We start from the raw sequence: 25213 nt of genomic DNA on the forward strand, positions 1-25213 counted from the left end.
ACAGATTCTTCTATTATTTTTTATTCTACCAGAAGTACATTTCAAAATTATGTACATACAGTATTTAAAAAAAGATCACTGTACAAACAAAGTAAATTTAAAAGGCTTTTGGTAGAAGAATTACAGATAATAAACTCCAAACATCAATAAAGATTGTATTCATGTACAAGTGTGCTTTGATGTACCTATTGCTACATCAAAAAAATGTGCCTGTTGGTTATATGCATAATAATTTGTTTTTGCATACAAAAAAAAAATGTTTCAATGATGACCAGAATCCATTATTGATAATTAGTATAAGCAGTTAATTGAATTTACTGTTCTTAATTTTTAAATTCTTAAAAATGTTGAAACAAAAACAAAGCGGTTATAATAATTAATTCAACTTGTGCTTATACCATGATTGTTCTAGTCTATGTAGCTATTTAGATTTATTTAATCTCTTTTGCATACTATATATTTTTTAAATAGAAAAATAAATAAAAGACTGATAGCACCAAAGAAAAATTGATGAATTCCAATATCATAAAAACAGCTACTTTAATAGAAAAACAAAGTTAAAATTTTCAGTTGATATATGTCACTTTATCATAATTTAATCTACATCTTAAAGTTAGTCGGAGAAATAATATGAAATGTTTTTATATCGGCTTAAGTTATTTCACCTAACAGAATAATGACACCTAGACAAAGTGATAATAAGAGATCTTTATAATTCCATTTCTTGTATCAAATTCCTTTAGTTTAGGTAACATGATTAGTTTGTTAACAAACATAATTAAACTCTAAAAACTTTTTATATTACATAGTAAGAATATGCAGATGTCCCATTAGGTGTTGGCCAAACTTAAGGCATTGATTCAGTACATTAAAAATAAAAACATTCATATGGCAAAATAAATGCCATATCTAACTTTACTTTTCCTCTATCTGCTACTTCATGTGTTTTTAATAAAAATGTATATCTTAGCGTGGATTGAGATATCTTAAATATTCTAATGAAAATTGGTGTAGACATAGCCAATAATCTCAATATTCTGTACTAAGTGGACTATATTATAGAATTCAAAATAAATAAATAAATAAATAAATATATATATATATTCTGAATTCTATATATATATGTATTTGAATTCTATATATATATATATATATATATATAGGAAGATACATGTATATCTTCAGAAAAATTTTCACTGCTTTTCAAAAATATATGTCTATCAATCTGTGAAGTAAATAATATATTTTGATGGAATCAGAAGTATTAGAGAGATTATAAGCATATAAACTCATTTTTTCATTTATTTATAGATTTTTTTTGACATGATTTATAGTTTTAGTTTTTGTTTTTTTATGTATGATTACTCACAGCTCCTAAATCAGGCAGTGATGAATTATAATGAATTTATCTATAATCTAAATTCTAATTCATCCAAAGCCTAGTTTATTTATCTCTTAATATAATTCATATGAACACCATTTATAGCCCTGCAGATGTCATGCCAATAACCAATCTCATTCCACATCATGGCAAGCATGTCTGCAGGAATTGCATCATCCATGGCTGCTGTTATTCTTGGTACAGGTGGTTGAGTGACTAGATCTTTTCTTAGTATACAGTGTCTTTTACATAGCCCCAAAAGAATAAATCCATCAGCGTCAAATCATTGTCGGGAGATTGCAGTGACCAAGTAATGGAAGCTTCTCTGTCTATCCAGCCTTCTGGGGATCTGTTGTTGAGCATAGTCCCCACAACTCTGCATGATATGGAGGGGCTCCATCCTGTTAGAAAATTAGGCCCTCTATATCTTCACTCTAAAGACATAAAGTAGAGAAACACAATGTACTGTAACATTTCCCAGAGCACTATGCCCATAATAGTCTGCTCATAAAAAAAGGTGACCAAACATTTGATTATGCATGATACTTGACCAGACATTCACTTTCAGACAGTTCTGGAGAAATACCACCAATTTTTGTGGATTTCCTGAGCCCCAAACTCGAAAATTATGCCAATTCACAACTCCATGAACATGAAATGATGTGCTGCAGGTAGTTTTCATCAGCAGAAGTGAAGTTTAACATTGCTGTTAAAAACTGAACTCTTTATAGCTTATCGTTAGGTTTAATCTGACAGTAGCTGCAGTTTATAAGCATAAAGTTTAAACTGCTTGCAGCTTAAATTACTTCCTTAAAGAATGGAAATGCTTTAAGGAACGTTTAGTTGACAACTAACACTACAAACAGAATGTTTTGGATTCTGTTGGGAAGGCAAATTCTTTCTTTGTATTTGGCACTGGTTTACAGGCTTACCTAGCGAGTACCCTTTCAAAACACTTCTGGTTTCCAAAAACTGTTCACACCACTCATGTTTGCTTTTGACACTGGTAATTTCTATGACAGACTAGCATGTAATTTCTTTATATCTCAGTCACTCACTGATTTTTGTTTCTGCAAATAAGTACAGGCACTGAGCTATCTTTTGTGACGACACCACGGTACTGAAGCCCATAACAACTTGCAACAGTCTAACAGCTGCTAACTGATGGGGAATATGGTAACTAAAACTTGATTGTTACTTCAAGATTATGCGTAAAACACTACTGTGTGCTGCAAAATAAGAAGTATATTCATTCTTGAAATTCTGGAGTTCTTTGTACTGGGAGACACCTAGTAAATAAAAAAATTGCTATTGTTTATTAAAAGAATATTTTATAGAATTTATAACAAAAATATATAAGTATATTTACCAGGATGACCTTCATAAGCACTTAATGATAAATTAAGAGTAAATGTTGCTACCATTGAAGAAAGAAATATTTTCCAGATTAAAGATAAACTCCAGAAACTAGTTCCCTCTTCAAGACTTAATAGTACACCACCTGTAACAATAAACATCATGTTTATGATAAATGCTTTGATTTAATAGTTGTAGGTGATGACATGAATAACAAGCAATTTCTGAAAATTATTCAATCATTCTCGAGAAAACCAAGCATTTCATGACAGCCATACTATGGAAACTGAGGAGTAATTTTTTTTCAATTGCCTTCTTCACTGAGCCAAAGAAAATGTTGGATATTAGTATGCTAAACCAACCAGTATAAAAAAGTAATAATATCCAACCCTGCAAATGGAACATTCACTCTGTTACTCTGTTTATCACAGGAATTATCTATACACTGAACATGAATATGTTAAATAACATAAAAATAGCATACATTTAAGTTTTATGAATCAACTTGTCAAATACAAGATAAAGTCTAATGATTGCATTGCATTGCACAGTGAAGTCAATCAATCATTTACATTTAAACTTTCTATAGTGATACATCAGACCAAAAAGCATTGTGAAATGTTTTTAAAGCGAAGCTTCTTAACGCAGGCTTTGGAATGGAGAATCAAAAGAAAAAAACGAGCGAATAAAATGTAACATTGTTAACTATAATACACATCATTTTTTTTTTTTGCCTTCAGTCATTTGACTGGTTTGATGCAGCTCTCCAAGATTTCCTATCTAGTGCTAGTCATTTCATTTCAGTATACCCTCTACATCCTACATCCCTAACAATTTGTTTTACATATTCCAAACGTGGCCTGCCTACACAATTTTTTCCTTCTACCTGTCCTTCCAATATTAAAGCGACTATTCCAGGATGCCTTAGTATGTGGCCCATAAGTCTGTCTCTTCTTTTAACTATATTTTTCCAAATGCTTCTTTCTTCATCTATTTGCCGCAATACCTCTTCATTTGTCACTTTATCCACCCATCTGATTTTTAACATTCTCCTATAGCACCACATTTCAAAAGCTTCTAATCTTTTCTTCTCAGATACTCCGATTGTCCAAGTTTCACTTCCATATAAAGCGACACTCCAAACATACACTTTCAAAAATCTTTTCCTGACATTTAAATTAATTTTTGATGTGAACAAATTATATTTCTTACTGAAGGCTCGTTTAGCGTGTGATATTCGGCATTTTATATCGCTCCTGCTTCGTCCATCTTTAGTAATTCTACTTCCCAAATAACAAAATTCTTCTACCTCCATAATCTTTTCTCCTCCTATTTTCACATTCAGTGGTCCATCTTTGTTATTTCTACTACATTTCATTACTTTTGTTTTGTACTTGTTTATTTTCATGCGATAGTTCTTGCGTAGGACTTCATCTATGCTGTTCATTGTTTCTTCTAAATCCTTTTTACTCTCGGCTAGAATTACTATATCGTCAGCAAATCGTAGCATCTTTATCTTTTCACCTTGTACTGTTACTCCAAATCTAAATTGTTCTTTAACATCATTAACTGCTAGTTCCATGTAAAGATTAAAAAGTAACGGAGATAGGGAACATCCTTGTCGGACTCCATTTCTTATTACGGCTTCTTTCTTATGTTCTTCAATTATTACTGTTGCTGTTTGGTTCCTGTACATGTTAGCAATTGTTCTTCTATCTCTGTATTTGAACCCTAATTTTTTTTAAATGCTGAACATTTTATTCCAGTCTACGTTATCGAATGCCTTTACACATCATTATTAAAATGTAAATATTTTGTTATTGTTACCAATAATTAATAAATAAAATTAATTTAAATGTTGTTGTTAATATTTTTCAATTCATTATACAATTATTTAAATATATGTTTAATAAAATTAGCACAAGGTAGAAATAGTAATATAATTATAAATCACTAATCGGTATTCATTATTTGAAGTTTTCACTTCTGTCGGCTAGTCCCGCGACTGCCTTTTTTTTTCTTATTAATAAAATATTTTATGATTTGTGTATATACTTGGTTCAGCCAATGTACGAGCTTGTGATGTCGCGAGCAGACTGCATATTACTACTCGGCCTGAAAACATCAACTCCGCGTATCAAATCTAAGTATTACTAATTATCATATTTTACACAGTAATAACTTTCATATTTAGATTTACTAATTATAAACAATATGTAATTAATTATGACAAGACTACACTCATACATATCATCCTCTGAAGTATTATCTGAACGGTAATTACCGGAGGCTAAACAGGAAAAAGAAAGAAAGAAATACAGGTTAGGATTTTGGTCAAAAGATTGTTATTTTGAATTAAATCTATTCATTTATTATATTACTGTTATGTGGTTTTTGTTGTATGTTATATATATAAAAACATTTCATGTTTAAGCGTGTTGAGATGTGATTCATGTTTTTGTAAATGTAGAACAACAAAGTATCTGGAGATAGTAGTCATTATTCTATTTATACTAATAGAATAGTGGTTGGTATTCTACAACAGGAAAGTTCCTGGATACAATGTTAAAGAGCTATTAGCAATAAAATATAACTACCTGATTCAGCTGTCTTAACCTATCAACTAAAAACTATCAACCTTCATAGGAGCCTAACCATCTATATTACACCAGCATAACAGTTGCTCTAATACATAGTTGCTGCACAACAGTACAGTAAGCACTGACGACTGAAACCTCTTCGATCTCATAGAAAAAAAGAAAAATCTTGCATTACAAATTGACGAGTTAAAAAATCAGCCAACTTTTCCTAAAATAATATTATAAACAAAACCAATTATTTCAATTAAATGTTGGAGAAGACTACCTGATATTCATAAGTTATTTTTTATTTCATTTTTTTATTTAAAACATGATTTTGTGTAAAAATTCATTTTAATTTTCAAATCCTTGAGCATGCACTAATGCCTTATGTGTTCTCATATAAAGAAATCTGAAGGATTCAAATCGGGGCTCTGGCTGGCCATGCTTGTGGTTTTCCTCTGACAATCCTTCTGTCTGGAGATGTTTCATTGAGATGCTGAGTTATCTGACAATCAAAATGAGTTCATACCATCTTGCTGGAAGTACATGCATTCTCATTATCAAATGGACATCCTTTAAAAACTGAGGAAATTCATTTCGATGAATATTTAGATAGGTATCCGCTGAGAGTTGATGATTAAGGGCATGAAGTTTGATAGCAGCATACTATTTATTATATCATACTGAATATTTACTGAAAAACTACAGTGGAACTTTAATTCAGAGGTTGGTTGAGGATTACTGTGTTTCCAAACATGATTATTTCTTGAAATGTAATTATCATTACATATAATTATTGCTTTGTCAGTGAAAATTATGTGCAAAAGGAATGTATTGCATTCCAACAGCCGCTGGTGTAATTAATTTTCTAATCATAACCATGATATTCCACATATTGTGGAATTTACAAGGGCATGATAAAAACATTTTATTAACGACAGATGAAGTTCATGCTTTCATTATATGTTTCCACTCACTTCTGATTATATTGAGATTCATGACCAGCTCATTGAAATGTCTACCAATAAAACATTACAACTACAATTCACATCTGAAGATATAGATACATTTTGACTTGCTTGTCGAAGTGAATATGGAAATTTAGTCACAGAAGCATTGAAAATATTAATCCCTTTTGTCATGTCTTACCTCTGTGACAGGAGCTTTTGTCTATGGTTGTGCTAAAAACTAAATATAAGAATCGTCGTTTATAACTTGAAAACAATTTACTTTACTGTGTTTTTAATATAGATCCTTGTATGGAGAAACTTTTAAGTGAAAAACAAATACAACCATTTCATTAATTTATTCTGTTTACATATGCACTTATAAGTAAGAATAAAATGTTAACAAATGACTTTTTCTTATAAAATTATTTACATATTCAGTTTTAGGCTAATTTTGCAAGCGCCCTTTCATATCACCACGACCCTAGGTTGAGAAACTGCTCTAAATACTAAATAATTTTTAAGGTAAAAACATCATTTGATCAAGGAAGTTAAATTGGATCCATATTCTTTTGTTACTGAACATTTTAATTTTTTTCACAACTATATTCTAAATATTGCAAAATTAAATCATTAATATTTAAATGCCTATGATATATTTGAAAAATAAATTTGTACAGACAAAGCCAGAAATGTTACACACCCCTCTGCCAGCCTTTTTTATCTTTATACAGTAACAGACAGTGATTACAAATAGTAAACACATTAATAGTGAAATGTTACTATATACAAACCTACGCAAACTTTATATTATATAACAAATTAAACTAACCAACAGGTGCACCAAAAGCAGCTGCAACACCAGCTGCTGAACCTCCAGCAACAAAATCTCGTTTCTCATGATCTTCTCTGAAGTAATGAAACACAGAATCTGTACAATCACATCCTGGTAACTGAAACGTTGCTAAACATCCTCCAACTATAGCACCAGAGTGGATCATTGGTCCTTCCTAAAAGAAAATTTTATAAAGTATAAATAGATACTAAAATTTTCTTTAATAAAATTTTAATACGAATATATTATATAAAAAAAAAAAAATCTGATGTGTACACCACATAACTCTCTTGTATGCCTATATTACATCATTACTTTTAAAGTAAATAACAAATACAAGTAATTACAAGATGGCAAAAATTAACAAGTAATTTTTGCCATCTGTCCCACATGTGATTTTTGGGCCCCAAAAAAGAGACATTTTCAAAATCGTATGATTTGGCAGCCATTTTTTTTAATGAAGAACACTCGGTAACAGTCCAATTTTTTTTTATAAGTACTACTAGTACCTAAAAGTTAAAAGGTAAAAAACAGGCCTGTTACCCTAAGCCCTTCATTATTTATTTTGGGCCAAAGTTTGAAAAAACAATTTGTAAACGTAACTCCAGTAAATATTATGAGATTTGGTTATGTAACTGTTTTTACCTGTTGGCAAGTTAAAAAATAGTCTATTACTCAAGAAAAATACTCAAAAATAGTGATGCACTGATCATTTGTAGAATTAAAATGGTATATTCCTTCAACTGAGAGGGGAAAACTGAATTATCCAACAAGCTGAGTTGTTATAGATACTAGTGATTTTTGTTATAAAACACAATTCATCTTTACTAATGGCCCTGCAATTCATAAGAATAACAAATATCCAAAACCAGGCTTATCAAGAAAAATAAGGAGTGAAGTGGTTTCCTACTACCAAATATAATGTTGCACATCAGCATGTACAGCCATGTGAAAAGCAGCAGATACTCAGCCCTACAACTGACTTCATACTTTTCAACAGAGGAAGTGGTTAAAATATCATTACTCTCAGACAAAGTAATTCTGATTAGTACTTCTTATGCAATAAAATCTCACTGACTTGAACTACATTTACATGTGTATTATTTGTTACGTACCATTAATGGATTGGTTCTAAGCAACCTCATATCAGTCATAATCCATATGAACTGAGAAAACTGATACCAGTATCGTAAAACAACAAATTTTTAAATAAAATTTTAGTATATATATATATATATATATATATATAATACCTTTTATAAAAGTTTGTATTATATAAACTTGTCTTTTTAAGAACTGTGTCTTATGAACTACTCAATAGAAAAATATTGAATTTCACACTATACTAATTTTTTTCTTTTTATTATTGTTATCAATACTTTTGTTTTCCTTTTTAGAAAACAGTTACAGCAAGTTACACATAAAATCTATGGTTTTCATGATTTCAAAATTCCACAACTTCATTAAGAGATTACATTAAAAAATTATTGTTTAATATATTTAAAAATTGAGATGAGAATAAGGAAATCAGGTACTTAAAACAGATTACAATCTCTGTAGAGTAAACATTAACAAATTACATATGAGCAACACTCAAAAAATAACTTTGTCAAGTTGTTCAATACTATAGGTATTGAAACATAAATTCAAATTAAATAAAATATTAAAATAGTTTTTGTTTGTGTAAAAAACCCAAAAAGAAAAAGAAACATTAAAATTAACTAACAATATGAATGAGAAAAAATTCAAAAAGTTTTATCGTATTTCATATTTTTATATCAGATAGAAAATTTTTCATTATAAAATGACACTTAGTGTCTATTAATAAAGAGAATTTACATATACTTTTTGTAAGTACCACCCTAGCGATTCATTACTGAATAGAGAAGTTAAATTTAAATTTAATTGTAAACCTACAACTATCTGACTTATGACAAAAGATGGGAAGGAATTCTTAAAAGAAGTAAAAAGATTTTTCAACTACAAATTGCCTTAGTCTTACAGGTATTAACAACATACGTTAATTTCTCAATAAACATGTCCCTAGATCAGGTGTCTTACATATAAATAATTGTCAGTACATATAATTGTATAATACATATAATTGTATTGTCAGTACACTTCAACAAAACTACTTATTCCATTTCTGAGTAATGTCTAAATTTATTTTAAAATTTGGATAGAACTAAATTACAGCTTTTTAGACAAATAAGTAATGAAAGAATTATCATTAATTATAGATCTTCAAAAAGTATTATACTTCCTTATTCTGACAATATATATCTAATCTATCTTTTATAACCTAAAAAATTTCTAAATTTTGATTAGATGATCCTCAAAACTGAATCTAGATACTGATATAAGAAATTATCAATCAATCCACAATAATTGTTTTCAATTTATTATCATTAAGCCTAGATATTAATTTTATAGCACAAATATTGGGGCTCATTTTTTGCAAATTTTAATATATTTGGTCATTCCAAGAGAAGTTATGATTAATCAATACACCTAACAATTTCAGTAGTGGTGGGGGTTCTTTAATACAAAGCATTCAGAAAGTCACTGTGCAGTATGCTTTAGAATTATGAGGTGCATTCTGTTCTTTTAGCGTTAGGTCGGTTGCCCTGTGGGTTCGTTGGGCATTGCTCAATAATAAACCAAGACATCAGTTGCTGAGTTGAGAGTGAATATACTTTCTTTTGTTTCATTTATAGGAATCAATAATTGCAAGAAAGGTAATGGTTCTTTCAGTAGAGGAATGCATTTTTTTCATTGAACACATCTTTTGTGAAGATCACAAGAATATTGAGTTAGTAAAGTACAAGTTTTCTAAAAAGTTTCCAAATACTCTTGTTCCATACATTCTTGACTGAATCCTAGTGTCAGGCTTAGCATTTTTCCATTTGAAACAAAATTCATTTTTAATCATAAAAAAGCCAGTTAGCTATAATTTGGCATAAGGCTGTAGAAAATACCAGAGAAAATAAATAATATTGATAAAATAATCTCTGTTTCTGATCACATCATCTGATGGTTCTGGATTGAAATCCTGGTCATTATTATCATTATTTGGTGTTCTGCCTTGCAACAGGTTCTTTATGCATTTACTATCTCCATCCACGTCCATCCCTAAACTTTTCTTTACCCCCATACAGTTTCCAGTCTTTACCTCATCTATTAATTTCACCCTTCTTTTATTGACCCTTCTAATGCTGTTTTCAAGATTACAGGTTTTCTAACCATATGTCATAATCAGTATCCTTTTCTTTTGTGTACTTCATGCATGAGTGTTCTTTCTTCTTTAATCCTATTTATTACTTCCTCATTCCTCATTTAATTTGGCCATCCTTTTTCATATCATATCACAAAAGCCTCAATTCAGACATTCTCCCTCTTCCTCAATTTAAATGTTTTGTTGCTTCACAACAAGGCTCTCCATAAATAGCATTTGACTAACCTCTTCCTTAACTCAAGAATCTTTTGGTTAGGCTTGACAATTTTGATACACTACAAAGTATTACTTGATCCCTTTTAATTATTGGTAGTAGTTCATGATATACATTTAAAAATTATCAAATAAAACATCACCACTCCATAAGTTTTGTATAAGTAAAAATATTCATATAATCAAAAACTTTATTTACATCTTAAAAAATTCATATAGCCTTCTCTCCTGAGACCATCACATTAATCATCTCTTCTAAATATATTACTAATGAATGCGCTTTTGTGGATTTCCCTTTTCTGAATCTACGAGTATGTAGTTCTGTTATTAATATATTATTTTCAATCAGATAAAATTCCCTCTACTGAACACCAGCCTTTTAGATGTGTTTTTAAATAATTTATTATTTTTTTATCTATAACCTATTTTATTAATTAAATTAACAACATGATTAGTAATGCTGCACTAATGAATAATAAATAAAAATACTTAATCCATCTATTTTTTTTTAAATGTAAAAAATTGTTAACTAAAAAAAAAGTGTATAAAAGAGATATAATAAATAACTTTTCTTACTTTTCCACCAGCCAGTGCAGCTACAACAGTCGCAATTGTACTAAATACACGAACAACAAGGACCTTGAATTCTACCACATGTGGCATCTTGACGCCATTTAGGTATGCTATAACAGCAGGCACTCCACTTCCTGAAGCTGCTGGCTAAGACAAAATAAAAAAATCAGAATGAATTAATAAAACATTTATTAACCAAATAATTTTATTCCAATTTAAATTTACTAAGTTTTTCTAAAAGATGAGGAATGACTTTAGATATGATTATATTTTACCTTAACAACATTAGGGATAGTACTACAGTTATCCCTTACACATACACAGAATAAAAATTGAAATACTTGATACTTCAGTTAAGCCACATAATGAAATCAGATACAATTTCCTGAAAATATCCCCATCATAGTTATTTGTCCTAAGGCTCCCTTATCATGTCCAGTATTCATTCTCCTTAATTAACAGTTAAATGTTTGACTTCCTGATAGCTTCCATTTCTTTTTAGATTGTATATAATCATTACTCTTTTTCAGTCTCTCTTCTTCGTGCCTTCTACAGAACCTTTTAATAGAACATCAACATTCTCCAATTTTTGTATGAGTAAAAATATTTGTATTATCAAATCTTTATTTACATCTAAAAAAAATATACAGCCTTCTCTCCTGAATCCATCACATCAATCATCTCTTCTAAATAAATTACTAATGAATACACTTTTGTGGATTTCCCTTTTCTGAATCTACGAGTATGTTGTTTTCCTGTCATGATAAGTTCAAAACAGTTAGCTTTTACATTCTGAATTGTTATTAAGTTTCTATTCTCATTTATTCACCTACTTACATATTTTCCCTACAATTTCATTTTCTTTGTCCATTTAATTTTCTCCAGTCACCTCTAAGTCTTTATTTTAAATGTCTTTAACTTTTCTTTTTACGTCTATTCTTAGCATACATGTTTTACATCCATAGAGAAATATACATTAAGCATAACATTTCACAAGATGCTTCCAATCTAACTCCACCATACTACATAATGATTGTTGTTTCAACAAATTGTTTCCTTAGTCATTGCTATTGTCTTTATTTTATTTTTTTGTTTGCTATCTTATGTCTGCATGGTACCTAACTACCTCTATTCATTTAATGTATAATGTGTTTTAGTTGTTCAGTTCTTCCTTTTTTTTGGCTAATCGTTCTTTAGCTTATTGTCTCCTATCCCTTGTTACTTGAAATACAAACATAATTTTACTTCAATATTTATTTTACTTAATCAGAGAAATGTATGTTCAATATTCTCATTATTTTAAGGAACCTACAAGTATTTTATGATTAAGTGCTATTTTATGTTTTATTTAAACATTGCACACATCGTTTCATTTATAACCATTCTGATAATGTTACCCTAGTTTTACATAATAAAACTATTCCTTACCATAGTGCTATAAATACTTTGGTGTGAAAATGTTATAATGATAAAAGGGAATGAAACTTTTATTTTTAAACAGTAAAGGATATTATATTTAAAACATTAATTATATATGATGATACGGAAACTTTAATTAAACAAATCTTTACTAATGGCATTATATTAAAATACTTATAAGCATTTTACAATATCATGACAAGTTTTGAGATATTAAGTAAATTAATTACCCAATAAAAAAAAAAGAAAAAGTAAATAACTAAATAACTGTAGGGATAGATACCCTTCACCACTGAAGGATCCACATATAGCTCTGAAAAGATCTTATGAACACAATTCCATACAACTGAAAACTGAACCATTTTTAATTTAATTTAAGAAAATCATTTATCATATTTCACCATGCCTTAATTTTATCAAACTAATCTGTAACAGATAACTAAAATAAAGCAGTAACAATGTAAAACAAAAACAAAATTGGAAATAAAACATAAAAAAAAAAAATTTTAAGAAAACTTTACAAAATATATTTATTGATAAACAATTTCAATAGAGGAAATCCTTTGGATTTACATATTATATCAAGAACCAAAAAAACTAAAAAAAAGTAAACCATTGTAATTAAATCATCAAAAAACAGCATTAAAAAATTATCCATATTACACGAGATGTAAATTACAGATGAATAATTTGAAATATCCATGTAAACAGGTTGTCTAAAAAGCATTGAGCCTTTGGAAGCCAAAATTGAGAATACATTTATTGTTATTGGTTAATAATATTATGAGACCACATTTGCACCATTTTTTACAATGACCTTCTGCCATTTTTCTTGCAACACCATAATCCCATTGCTATAAAACTTCTGGTTTCTGGTCAAAAAGTTGTGACACATGGTTTGCATAGGTTCTTTTGAAACTAACTTAACACCATTCAGGGAGTTCTGCAGAGACTGAAACAAATGATAGTCAGTGCTACATCCAGGCTATACGGTGGACATATTAAAACCTCTCAGTCAAATTCTCTCAATTTCTGATGGGTCATTAAAGACATATGTAGTTTAGCATTGTCAGCATGGTATATGACACCCTTTCTGTAGACCAGATCACACCATTTCTTTTGAATTGCTAGGTGCAATCGTGCTAATTGTCAACAGTACAGGTCTGAGTCTATCGTTCTGCCTGATGGCAGTAGCTTGTGATGCACGATGCCCTTCTAATTCCACCAAATTCACAGCATAACCTTCCTGGGTGTCAGTGTGGGCTTGGCCACAGACTGCGAAGCTTCTACTTGCTTCAATCTTGATCTTTTTCACACATTGTTGTATGTTATCCATTTTCATCACTCGTAATCAACCGCTTCAGAAATGGAGCTCAATTTCATTACATTTAGTAGAGATTCGCAGATAGAAATTTAATCAAATAAACTTTTCTGAGTCAGATTATGTGGCACCCAAACGTCGACCTTCTTTTTGTAGCCAGGTTTCTCCAATTGGTTTAACACTGTTTACTGATGGACGTCTAGGTCACTGGTGATGTCATGACAGCTTACATGCTAGTCCTCCTCGACTTTTGCCAGAATATCATTCACTTTTTCTGTGACTGGTCGCTGATTGCAAGAAGCATCTTGGACATCAAAATTTCAAGAATGAAAGCGACTAAACCACCTTTTGACTGTTGCTTTTGATAACGTATCTTGTCCATAAACAGCACAAATTTCTTCATAGAAGAAACCATTTTTTCCTATGCAGCATTTGCGCCTTTATCAAAATAAAATTATAAAATGTAGTGCAGCTATCTGAGTATAAGAATTCCAACACTTTTTGTACATCTACTAGCTTCAGCTGCCAGCTGTCAATGACGCTGGCCTCACCCATTGGGAGTCATATACCCTGAAATTTGCGACGCTAATGCTATCTTATGTGCAAAAGGCTCACTACTTTTTAGACTGCCCATTAATACATTATATAATATAATTACATAATTATGTACTTATATAATCTTAAAATTATTTAAGATGTCTCATGTAACGTAGCTTCTCTACTTTTCTACTGATTTATGGAACATTGTTTAAAACACATTTAAACAATTTTCATTTTAAATTTAAGTAGTTATCCGATTTTTTATAAAATTAGGTTACTTGTAATATTTTTAGATAGAAACATATTTAGCTATTTTCAATAAAACTTGTCACAACATATAATTTTGAAACCAAGCCTCAATCAACAATTCTCTGTTTTATTTAAAGTAGAAAGAACCATTTCATTAAGAAGTTTTAATTTTTTAAGAATAATCCTTAACAAGGATTCTAAGTAATTGTAATTATTATAATAAATTACATACCTCGATATATACTACGAGTATAGATGCAACTAATACTGGAAATATAACAAAAAACAACCATAATAAATAAGTTATATAGAAACACTTTTCTTGTACACACATGTCCATATCTGAAAAAATAGGTTAAGGTAATAATAATAATAATAAACTTAGCAAAAGTTTTCTTAATTTTGTTTAATATTTTACATAATTTTACCATATGTGTTATTTTAACAACAAAACCATCAATCGTACAATAAAATGGTTGTTTAATTTTATTAAATTATAATGTATTAATTATGTGTCTGAAGTGGAATATATGCTTTCACATATTTAAATTTACCTAGTACTTACAGGTTATTTAATCTTAATGAAAGTATCTGGTGTGATTCAAGAATGATGAATACATTAAAAGAATTGTGAGTAGGAACAAATCATGAATCGAGATTAAAACATAGAGATAAAAAAAAGAGTCTAAATAGTGGGTCAACTCTTGTCCAGTTTATAAACTGAAAGAGTTTAAATAGAAACTGAAAATGACGGCTTCTGTGTTCCAAAACCGCAAGAGAATTTGGTTGGTAAAATTCATGGAACCTGGGACACAATAATCAAAGGTTTACAATGAAATTCTAAAGAAGGTATATTATTCAATCCAAAATAACAATGTAAAATGTTTACAGTATTATATTGCCAGTACCACAACAATCACATGTTTACAACAAATTAAAATTATTGAGAACAACTCATGTTTACTTATTTATTACATGTTTAGTTATTTATTGACATTAGCAACACCAGAGCGATAAAAAATTACATTCAGCATTTTGTTATGACGAGAAGAATTTCTTAGAAATACAAAATGCTGAGAATGACTGGGATTCAAATCCATAATTTTCCAGATGAAATGCAGAGACATTAGCATTGATGTTAATGTTTATTAACAAAAACATGTTAATAAAGATTAACGTTATTGTTAATATTGAGATTAACATTTATCATGGGTTCAGGAGAGTTGTGACCTCAATACAAAATGTTTTGAAGCTAAACTGCTAATAAAGCAACTGCCTGGAGTGTACAAGACCAAAAAATCCCACAACCTTTAGCAACTTAAGCATTACAATTTTTTCTATAGCCTTCCCTTAAAAAAAGCAGGTAATTTCATTGTCTCCTTTTTTTAGAAGATGAGTATTTTGACCAAATGTGACAGGGGCAAGACATGGAACAAGTTCATGAACGTTCATGAAACATCGCTTAAAAATAAAATAAATAATAACATGCGATATTACTAATAGATATCTTTCTCACAGCTGTAACACAAAACATGTTAAGTATTTGAGACATCATATAATTTAATATGGTACCACAATAATATACCTACAAATTATAACAGAAAGCATACTGGATGACTTTTATGCTTAAGGTATTAGCATTAAATTGTTATTTCCTTCAAACTGATTAACATTAAAAAAATATGTAATCTAGAATACTTACACGAATTCAATGGATAAGAATTGTATATGACTGAAAGTGATTAAAGAATGTAGTATAATAGTTTATTTTTGTGAAGTAAAAAGATTTAGCAACTTACAGAACCCCATTTTCTGCTGCTATTACTATAATAGACTGTAATCACCAATCAACCTTGTGAAAATTATTTAATTACAATTATATTCTTTTTAGTCTCTATAAGCAGGTGAAAGAGTTCCTACCTGTAGAAAGATTAAATTCATGAAAATTAAATTCATCTTACAGTTAATATCAAGTGAATGGTATAGTTCAGATAAAATGTTCTACTGTTAAAGTTTAATTAATATCTTGAGTTGATAAAGCGAGAAAAATAATTTTATTCATTTATAACTCTTACCTTAATGAAAGGATATTTTCAGCACAACAAAATACTAAAAACTAGAATAATCAATTATCAGGGAATAATCTTAGATGCATTTTGCTACTGTTACTGAAAACCTTCACAAGAGATCAATCCTTATTGCTGAGAAAGTACAAAAAAAGTTTCTGTGAGAGAATTCCCATGCAATACAGTAAGATTCTTGAAATTTTCCCTATTCATTACAGTAAAAAAAATGTATATTAAAGGTAGAATAAAACTATTAATTAGCTGTTTTATATATATGCTTTTTAAATGTACGTTTAATATCTACAAAAGAGAGAAAAGTTTTTAATTAGGAATGAAGGTGACTAATAACAAAAATTAATTTTGACTGGAGTTTTTGAAAGGTTAAAAAAAAATTCTTCTGATTTTGCGATTAACTAATAACTATCTATATAAGTACTGAAAATTCATAGAAGAATATTTAACTAGTATAAAAAAATTTCTCAAAGCATTTAAAATTTCTACAGAATTGTTTGATACAGATAAATTTCTTCTGATGAAGAGATAACTGATGAAAAAATGTGTAGTTTGATGTCAAGTAAAAGCTACTGTAAAAAAAACCTCTTTTAATAACTAAGCTAGAAGAAAATAAATTTAAAAAAAAATGCTTGATGAATATTATTAATATAAATTAAATTAAATTTATTTAAATTCTCATTTAAATCCAAGAAGTAGAAATAGAAAATTATAGAAAAAAAAATCCCAAACTACATAGAAAAATGAAAAACTACATTTAATTACATCTAAGCAAAAATATTGAGAACTTTATTAAAACAAGATCCACATGAGTAGAAACTGTATTCTGAAGAGTTAAGAGGGGCTTCTATCATTTCAGTCTACATTTCTTATAAGATAATCTCAAGCAACGTGAGAAAACTTATGTATTTTTATTATTTATGCATTCTCATAAATAAAATAATTACAATGTGCTTGAAATGTAAAATAAAATGAAAAGAAATGTATAAAATCCTATTTATTCTGCAACCAAATAATACCTGCCTATGACAAACAATAATAAAAAATACATGTAACTAAAACATATTAACAAAAATTTCTTACAAATTTTAACTGAATGAACATTTTTAGGAACTACCATAAATTTAACTTAAAATAAAATTTTAAAAAAGAATACATCCTTTGAGCACACTGTATTTTAAATCTGCCAGCTGAGATATTGCGATATCGAGAATGACTCCAATGCCAGCAGATATGAATCCAATAAGGAAGAAAATAAACCACCTCGCAACATCTGTTTGAATTATATAGGGATACCCTCGTGTATTTTCCTCATCAACGAGCAATTTGTTCTCACACGTGTCATAGTCCAAGCTCTAAATAAAAGAAAAATAAACAACTAAAACTTGTAACATAGAAAGAATAAATGTTAGAAGAAATAATTTACATAATTTTTTTTTTTTTTATCATTTGACTGGTTTGATGCAGCTCTCCAAGATTCCCTATCTAGTGCCAGTTGTTTCCTTTCAGTATAACCCCCTACATCCTTCATCCCTAACAATTTGTTTTATATATTCCAAAAATTGCCTGACTGTACAATTAAAGAAATATAATAATAAAACATATTTTTAAAATGTGTAGTGTTAAAATATGTATGATTGTCACTCAGTAATTTCAATAAGAATTTAAAATTTTAAATAAGCTTATTGATCAAGATAATTGATCTACTCAAATCACTTATATCATTATTTATATCAAATTTTGAAATAAGCCATTTACTTCATATGTCTTCAAAATAAATTACCCATCTAATAGATGAAATTTTGATTTCTACCATGCTTCTTTATTCATTCTATAACCAAAGGAAATAATGGAAACAAGTTCTCAAAATATTTAATCAAGGAAAAATCATCTTATTTTTCAGAAATGGATAAAGATTAATGTCGATGAAATCCAAGAAAAAATCTCAAATCATTTAATTGTATTATAAGATATTTTCATTTTGATCCATACTCTAAGAAAATGTCAAATCTCAATCTTCTTTTAAAAATAATTTTAATTGAATCTGATAATATTAATAAATACTAGTAATAATATAATATTATACTAATATAATAACTTAGTAATATGATAATACTAGTTACTAATATGATAATATTAGTAATAATCATATATTCTCACCCAGTGGAATTATGCCTAAGAGTTTGATTGTGATAGTAGGTTTCTTTAAATAACTAATTTTTCACACCTTCACTCCAATAGCTTTCAAAATAAACTTTAGAGAATCTTGTGGGTGCTAGTGGGTCTAAATTATCTGATTATAATAATTTAATTAAGCCTTAATTAATTAATTTAAAGAAATAAAATAAAAATCACAATATTTAGAAAAAATCCAAGAAATAATGCACCTATAAAGAAGTTTAATAAAAGTATTAAAATACTATCTGACACCATAATTATAACAGGATCAGTAAGAAAAAACTAGTTATTTTAGATACTTACCTCGTACTTGGAAGAAATAAAACTAAGCGAGCTAGATTTGGCTCTCACAGTACGCAAGCGAGTGGAAGATGACGTGCTCGCAGATGACGAGGGATTCTGTAAAAATTTTGAAAAATTGTAATTTATAAAAAAAATATTATTATTAAATAAAATATACATATTATAAAATTTTCATAAATTAAATTGAAAGTCATTTCATACTTTTCTAAACACTGTTATATTTATTATTCAATCAAAGAAAGGTTAAAAGAAAGGTTATTCAATTAAAGAAAGGTTACACTGAATGATTATTGAAATAAAATAGATGAGAGGTATTTCAAATGCTGTATACAAAAAAATAAAAATCTATAATTAGATGCATATTTTGATGTTTAAACAATAATCATACATAATTATAAAAGATTTATTTTTGTTTGAGCATAGTTTCTCCACATAATGCTTGTGAATAAGAAATTACATATAAATAAAAAATGTATAGTTTTAGTTAATTAAAATTGAAATACAAATTTAATAAAAAAAGAATAACAAAACAAAATTGAATGAACAGAAATAATTCTGCTTACATGTTTAAAACAAAACTTAGCTGTGGGTGGTTCAGACCAAAAGAAAAAAGTTAGCTGATAATAGTCTATATGATGATTTTAACTTTCCACTTGGCTGGGCCAAGTCACAATTATTTTTCATTACTGTTTTATTACATTTAATTTTTCTGATTTTTTTTTTGGTTACATAAATACAGGTAGAATTTTTAATTTTTTTAAAATGTTTAATAATTAATTTCTAATTGGTTTCCTATTCCTACGATGCTCCTTCATTTTTAAATTGTGTTGTTTCTTTCTCTCTTTTGATCATTTTTTATCATTTTAGTCCCTATTTTCTTTCTGGATTCTTCAAAGTTTTGTAACTTCTTTCTGAATATGTTTCTGTTCTCTATCTGTATACGTTTTATACCTGCAATTCTGAAATGAACCATCTGAGCTTAGTTTTATCTTATTATATTTGTCATAAAATCCTCTCAATTAGTCTGTTAGATCTCTGTAAAAGACTAGTCTTCATTTTCATATGATGTTTGCGAGTCTGTTTTAAGATAGAGTTCATTGTTCTTCAGCACTTTCCAACTCTCATCCATTTTTCTCGATCCAAATATCCTTCTTAGTTCCTTCTCTCATTGATTTATATTTTGTTTACTTCTTCCCGATTTAGTGATGTACATTCTGCACCATATAGAACTTCAGGTCAGATTACTGTGGTGTAGTATGTCTAATCTTACCCATCCTAGATATTTGTTTTTTGTTGAATTGCTCTTTGTCAAGGTGTAGACTTTCTGCATTTTGCTGATTCTTACTTTATTTGCTTCTTTATCTAATCCATTAGGTAAAATTATTTCACCTAGTACTTTATGTTCTCTGATTTCTTTTTATTTACATTTTAACATTAATTTTGGTTTCTTCCTATTACTTTTTGGTTTTGTATTTATACTTATTTTTATAAATTTTGAATATCTCTTTTTGTTGTTTTATTAAAATTATACTATTTCCAATGTTATTATTTATTAACAAACACAAATGGATCTCTACAATTATAATTAAAATATGCATTTGTCTAATAAATTCATGAATACACTGTTTCAAAAACTAGTAGCTGTAATTATCTAACTGTAGTTATCAAACTAGTATGCTGTAATTATGTCCAACTAAAAAAAATAAATGATTTTATGGCGTTTTCCAACTCAGGTTTGCATTTAAAAGAAATTCAAAAAATAGCGTAATAAATGTTTATAACTGCAACAATTTTTATCCAAACCTTTTTATGAAATTTTGAATAGGGGTATTGCATAATTATTGTGTTTCCTTTTTAATTTGACTATACCAGGATGAGGGAAATGTTTAGTGCTATAATTGTTAACGTGTACCTTTATGACTTCCAAGTGGATGAACTGAATTTCATAAAGTATATATCAAACAGTTCTTTTAAATTACATAAGCAATACTGGATATTTAAAAATCCAAATAAAATACGAGGTACTAGACCATTTTTTCCAATCTGAAAAACCAAAACTGAAACTCAATAAGTAAGGTATTATTAAAAGAATTTAAAAAAATTATGTTTTGTAACAATATTACATACAAATGAAAAAAAAAAACATAAAAAGATTTTAAAAATAATGTATAATGATACAAAAAATAATGCAAATTTATATAAATATAATTTAAAAATATGAAAATTTAAAAAAATTAATAAAATGAAGAGTTAATTTAAAATGAATTATTGGAAATTGTTCAGAGAAGAGGTATAAATTTATATTGAAAAAAATATATATAAACAAATTTTTTAAAGAATGATTCTATGTAAAATTAATTTTTTTCTGATATCAAAGTAGATCTCAGGTGACTATCATTGCTAGAAATAATGAAAAGGTCTTTGATATGTAATAAAATTATTTGTCTATTCATTTTCTTAGGATGATGTTGATGATCCAAATATGTACATGAATCATTTAATTATAAACAGCCTGTATTTAGACCAACATCTTGATGGGTGAGAATTAATTAAAAAAATCAAATGATTATTTCATTCCCTCCTTTCATAGTAAAGTTATTTATTTACCCTTTTGATAAATATGTAGACATGATGTATAATCATCATTATCTATTAAAAGAATTACAAATGGCTATCTGCACTGAAGTAGGTGGTTCCTCGCACAATGTTTGTCTCAATTCTCCTCTATTCCCAGCCAAACTTTAAAGATCCCATTAGCTCTCATTTCCTTTTAAATTATCTATAAATCTTATTTTTTCCTGTCTCTATTATTGCACCTTTTATTTATCCTTCTATCACTATTTTAATCAAAACTTTTTCAATCATATGTACTAGCTTGTAAAAAGCTTCTATTTCATTTATTCTCATTATTGGTTCTTAATTTTTCACTTTGCCTCTTCATTTAATCTCCTCCTTGTCCATATTTTAAATGCCTCCAGTGTTTATGTTTCTTTTTCTTAATGTCCATGTTTCATACTGATACAGAAGTACACTCCAAACATAATATTTCACTTCTTGAAATCAAACTCCATCTTATTACAGATAATGTTTCTTTCTGTTACATGGATCCTTAGCTATTGATATTCTTGTTTTTATATTTGCAATCTTCAATCAACATGATACTTAATTATCTTCACTGTTTTATTTATTCAATTTTTTTGTGTAAACATTCGTTAGAAAAATTTATCTTAATGTTAGTGTTGCCTTAAATGTAACACTTTTTTGTTCACATATTTACTAATACATACTAAATAATTTTTAAAATGAAACCAACAAAAGTGGAAAAAATTTATTTTTGCCCAAAAAATAGCTAAAAATTTATAATTGAAGTAAAACTAACTTTCTGAATAGTTCAAAATAAAATAAAAACTCTAAATTTCTTTATCTCAAATATATTTTATTTATTTATTTTCATTAAGAAATAACATTTTTGTTATATTTTTTCAGTACATACCACAATAATTAAATTACATAGGAATAATTCTGACAACTGAACTTTACATTAAAAAAATAACATAATCCAATAAAATTTAAAAAAATTAATTTATAATAACAATCATTAATCTAAGGATTATTATTATTATTATTATTAAAATTTACATTACATAATTATGCAAGATTCATGTAAAACAGTTACAATACTTAGGTACAATAAATTACCTAAAACAAATAAATACATAAATTACATTAATATGTAAATAATAAGCGATTAATGCTTTATAAGTGTTATTCATAATTATTAGTCTTATAACCGAGTAAAAAAAAAAGTTAATCATTAAATAATTAAATGACTTGTTTCAGAACAATGGCATATCTTCGTTTCAGAGTTATTTAGTAACATCTTCTTCAATGGAGTTGCTAATATTGCTGTTGTTAATGGTCCTTATCTTAAAAAAGGTAGGAACCCTTTAAGTATGTATTCTGCCTATGTTATGTTCGCTTATTCAGTACATTATTCTCATTAAATTTTATTCATTCACAAACTTTTGTATTGTTGAAAATATACTAGGTCTTGATTTTAATGTGCTGTTTGTAAAATTTTAATGTTGTGGTAAATGTATTTCCATATGTTTTCAAAATTTGATTCAATTGTAGCTTTTAATATCTGTATGTACCCCTTGTATCAATGAGTATTTGTGCATTCATTCTGTCCAGTATAGTACTTCATGAAATCTCTGCAGTTTAATTTATATAGTGAATCATTTAAAAATTTAATATTTTTAAAGTGTTACCACATTTCATTATGATATTCAATGAATAAAAATATTTATTAAGAATTTTTTATAATCAAGTAAACACCAATATCTTAATCATCTTAAATTATTTAGTAGCTTATTACATAATTTAATTCTCAAGAGATATAGAATTTTTCTATTATTTTTAAATCATTACTTATTTTACGGTAATCAACATCTTTTGTTATAATTACATAACTTTTGTTCTGACAATCATAAGACTTGTACTTATTGCCTTTAAACAAATGTAGACAGAAGAAGGCTAACAATTTATTGTTCTCTGCAAGAATTACAAAACCCTCATTTAAAAATAATTCAAATAGGTTTTCTTGAACCAAGATAATATTTTTTTTGACACCAGTCACACTGAATAGTTAATTTCTGGCTAGTTTTTTAGCTCCAATACTCCATTCTTTTACTGAAACTCCTTCTTTCTTCAGACCACTATAGATTAGCACATTCTTTTTTCTCCTTCTGGGTCTCTCTTAATTTTTTCCTAAGTACCGTTATCTCTTTTAATCCATCACATTATATTTGGAAAGTTGAACCACTCAACATTCATCTTACAACCATAACACTTGTCAAAAGTTCTTTTTGTAAGTCTGTTTGAATCCATTCTTATCAGATGTCTGTAGAATGCCAGTCTTTGCTTACATATTGCTTCTGTGATTCTAACTCCCAGTAAAGTTCTTCATTTTTCCCTAATTTCCAATCATCATGCAGTTACATTTTCTGGATCCTAGGATTTTCCTTAGTATCCATCTTTCAGCAAGTTCTAGTTTATCAATTCCCCATAGTTCAGAGCTACACGTTCTACCAAACATAAAACTTTTGGTCATATTACCGACCATGTTTCATACCAACACAGAAATATACTCCAAACATAATATTTCACTTCTTGAAATCTAATTCCATCTTATTACAAACAAGAGATAAATATTAAAAATTAAAACACCCGACTGCCAAAGAAAAACACTGCTGACAAACATTGCTCTTTTGGTTCCGGTTTGGTTCCATAGTGATTTTGTATTAACTAGCACATATCGGACAATTGTTTGCAGAGATATTATAAGAGCACCTCCCACCTCTGCACTTCCACTGCACCTCCAAAACAGTGTATATATATATATATATATATAGGCTATATAGAGTGTCATAGGCTATATATATATATATAGCCTATGACACTCCTGGAAACATAAAGATTCCAACACAGGGTCATTCATCTAAGTTGGTCCAGCTGTTGAGCTGCTACAGTGGAACACACATACATGCACCCTAAAAATATTACACTTCTTTTTGAGCAGTCGTCTAAATTATTAATTTTATTTTTTTTATTCTATTAATAAAAGAAAGGGATTATTAGATAATATTTAGTAATAAAATTGTTGCCCAGGGCGGACCATTGCTAGTGCGCTGGGTGGCTGCATACGGTTCCCTCCATGACTCTCCCCCCTAGAAGCACTCCGTTGTCAATTAATTTATAGATTATTTTATTTAATTTCTAAACGTAGTTTATTTTTAATTATATTTTATATTTATTACTTATTATTATTTATTAATTTTATTTATTTAATTTTATGAATAAAAGAAGGGGATTATTAGTTAAAGTTCAGCAATAAAGAACATGCTTACATGATCACGATACTGCCCGTCAAAAAATCATAATACTTATTTTTTCTTAAATGTTTATAAACAATAAGTAAGAAGAATCAACACCAACAAATAA

The 25213-nt window shown here is 28.2% G+C and overlaps 1 protein-coding gene across 1 annotated transcript in view; it reads right to left on the minus strand.

Annotated features, from left to right (window-relative positions):
* The window catches only part of LOC142330733 (H(+)/Cl(-) exchange transporter 7-like), a 79871-nt gene extending 59438 nt beyond the window's left edge, over positions 1 to 20433 (minus strand). Inside the window, exons 1-7 of the mRNA XM_075376179.1 lie at positions 20422 to 20433; positions 19211 to 19306; positions 17886 to 18084; positions 14884 to 14993; positions 11126 to 11269; positions 7099 to 7276; positions 2751 to 2882 (exon numbers count right to left, since the gene is read on the minus strand). Coding sequence (XP_075232294.1) covers positions 2751 to 2882; positions 7099 to 7276; positions 11126 to 11269; positions 14884 to 14993; positions 17886 to 18084; positions 19211 to 19306; positions 20422 to 20433 — 871 coding nt within the window. The remainder of the gene's footprint in view (positions 1 to 2750; positions 2883 to 7098; positions 7277 to 11125; positions 11270 to 14883; positions 14994 to 17885; positions 18085 to 19210; positions 19307 to 20421) is intronic.
* Between the last annotated feature and the right edge of the window lie 4780 nt (positions 20434 to 25213).

Source organism: Lycorma delicatula, chromosome 9 (genome assembly GCF_047948215.1).
Source record: "Lycorma delicatula isolate Av1 chromosome 9, ASM4794821v1, whole genome shotgun sequence".
Lineage (NCBI taxonomy): Eukaryota > Metazoa > Arthropoda > Insecta > Hemiptera > Fulgoridae > Lycorma > Lycorma delicatula.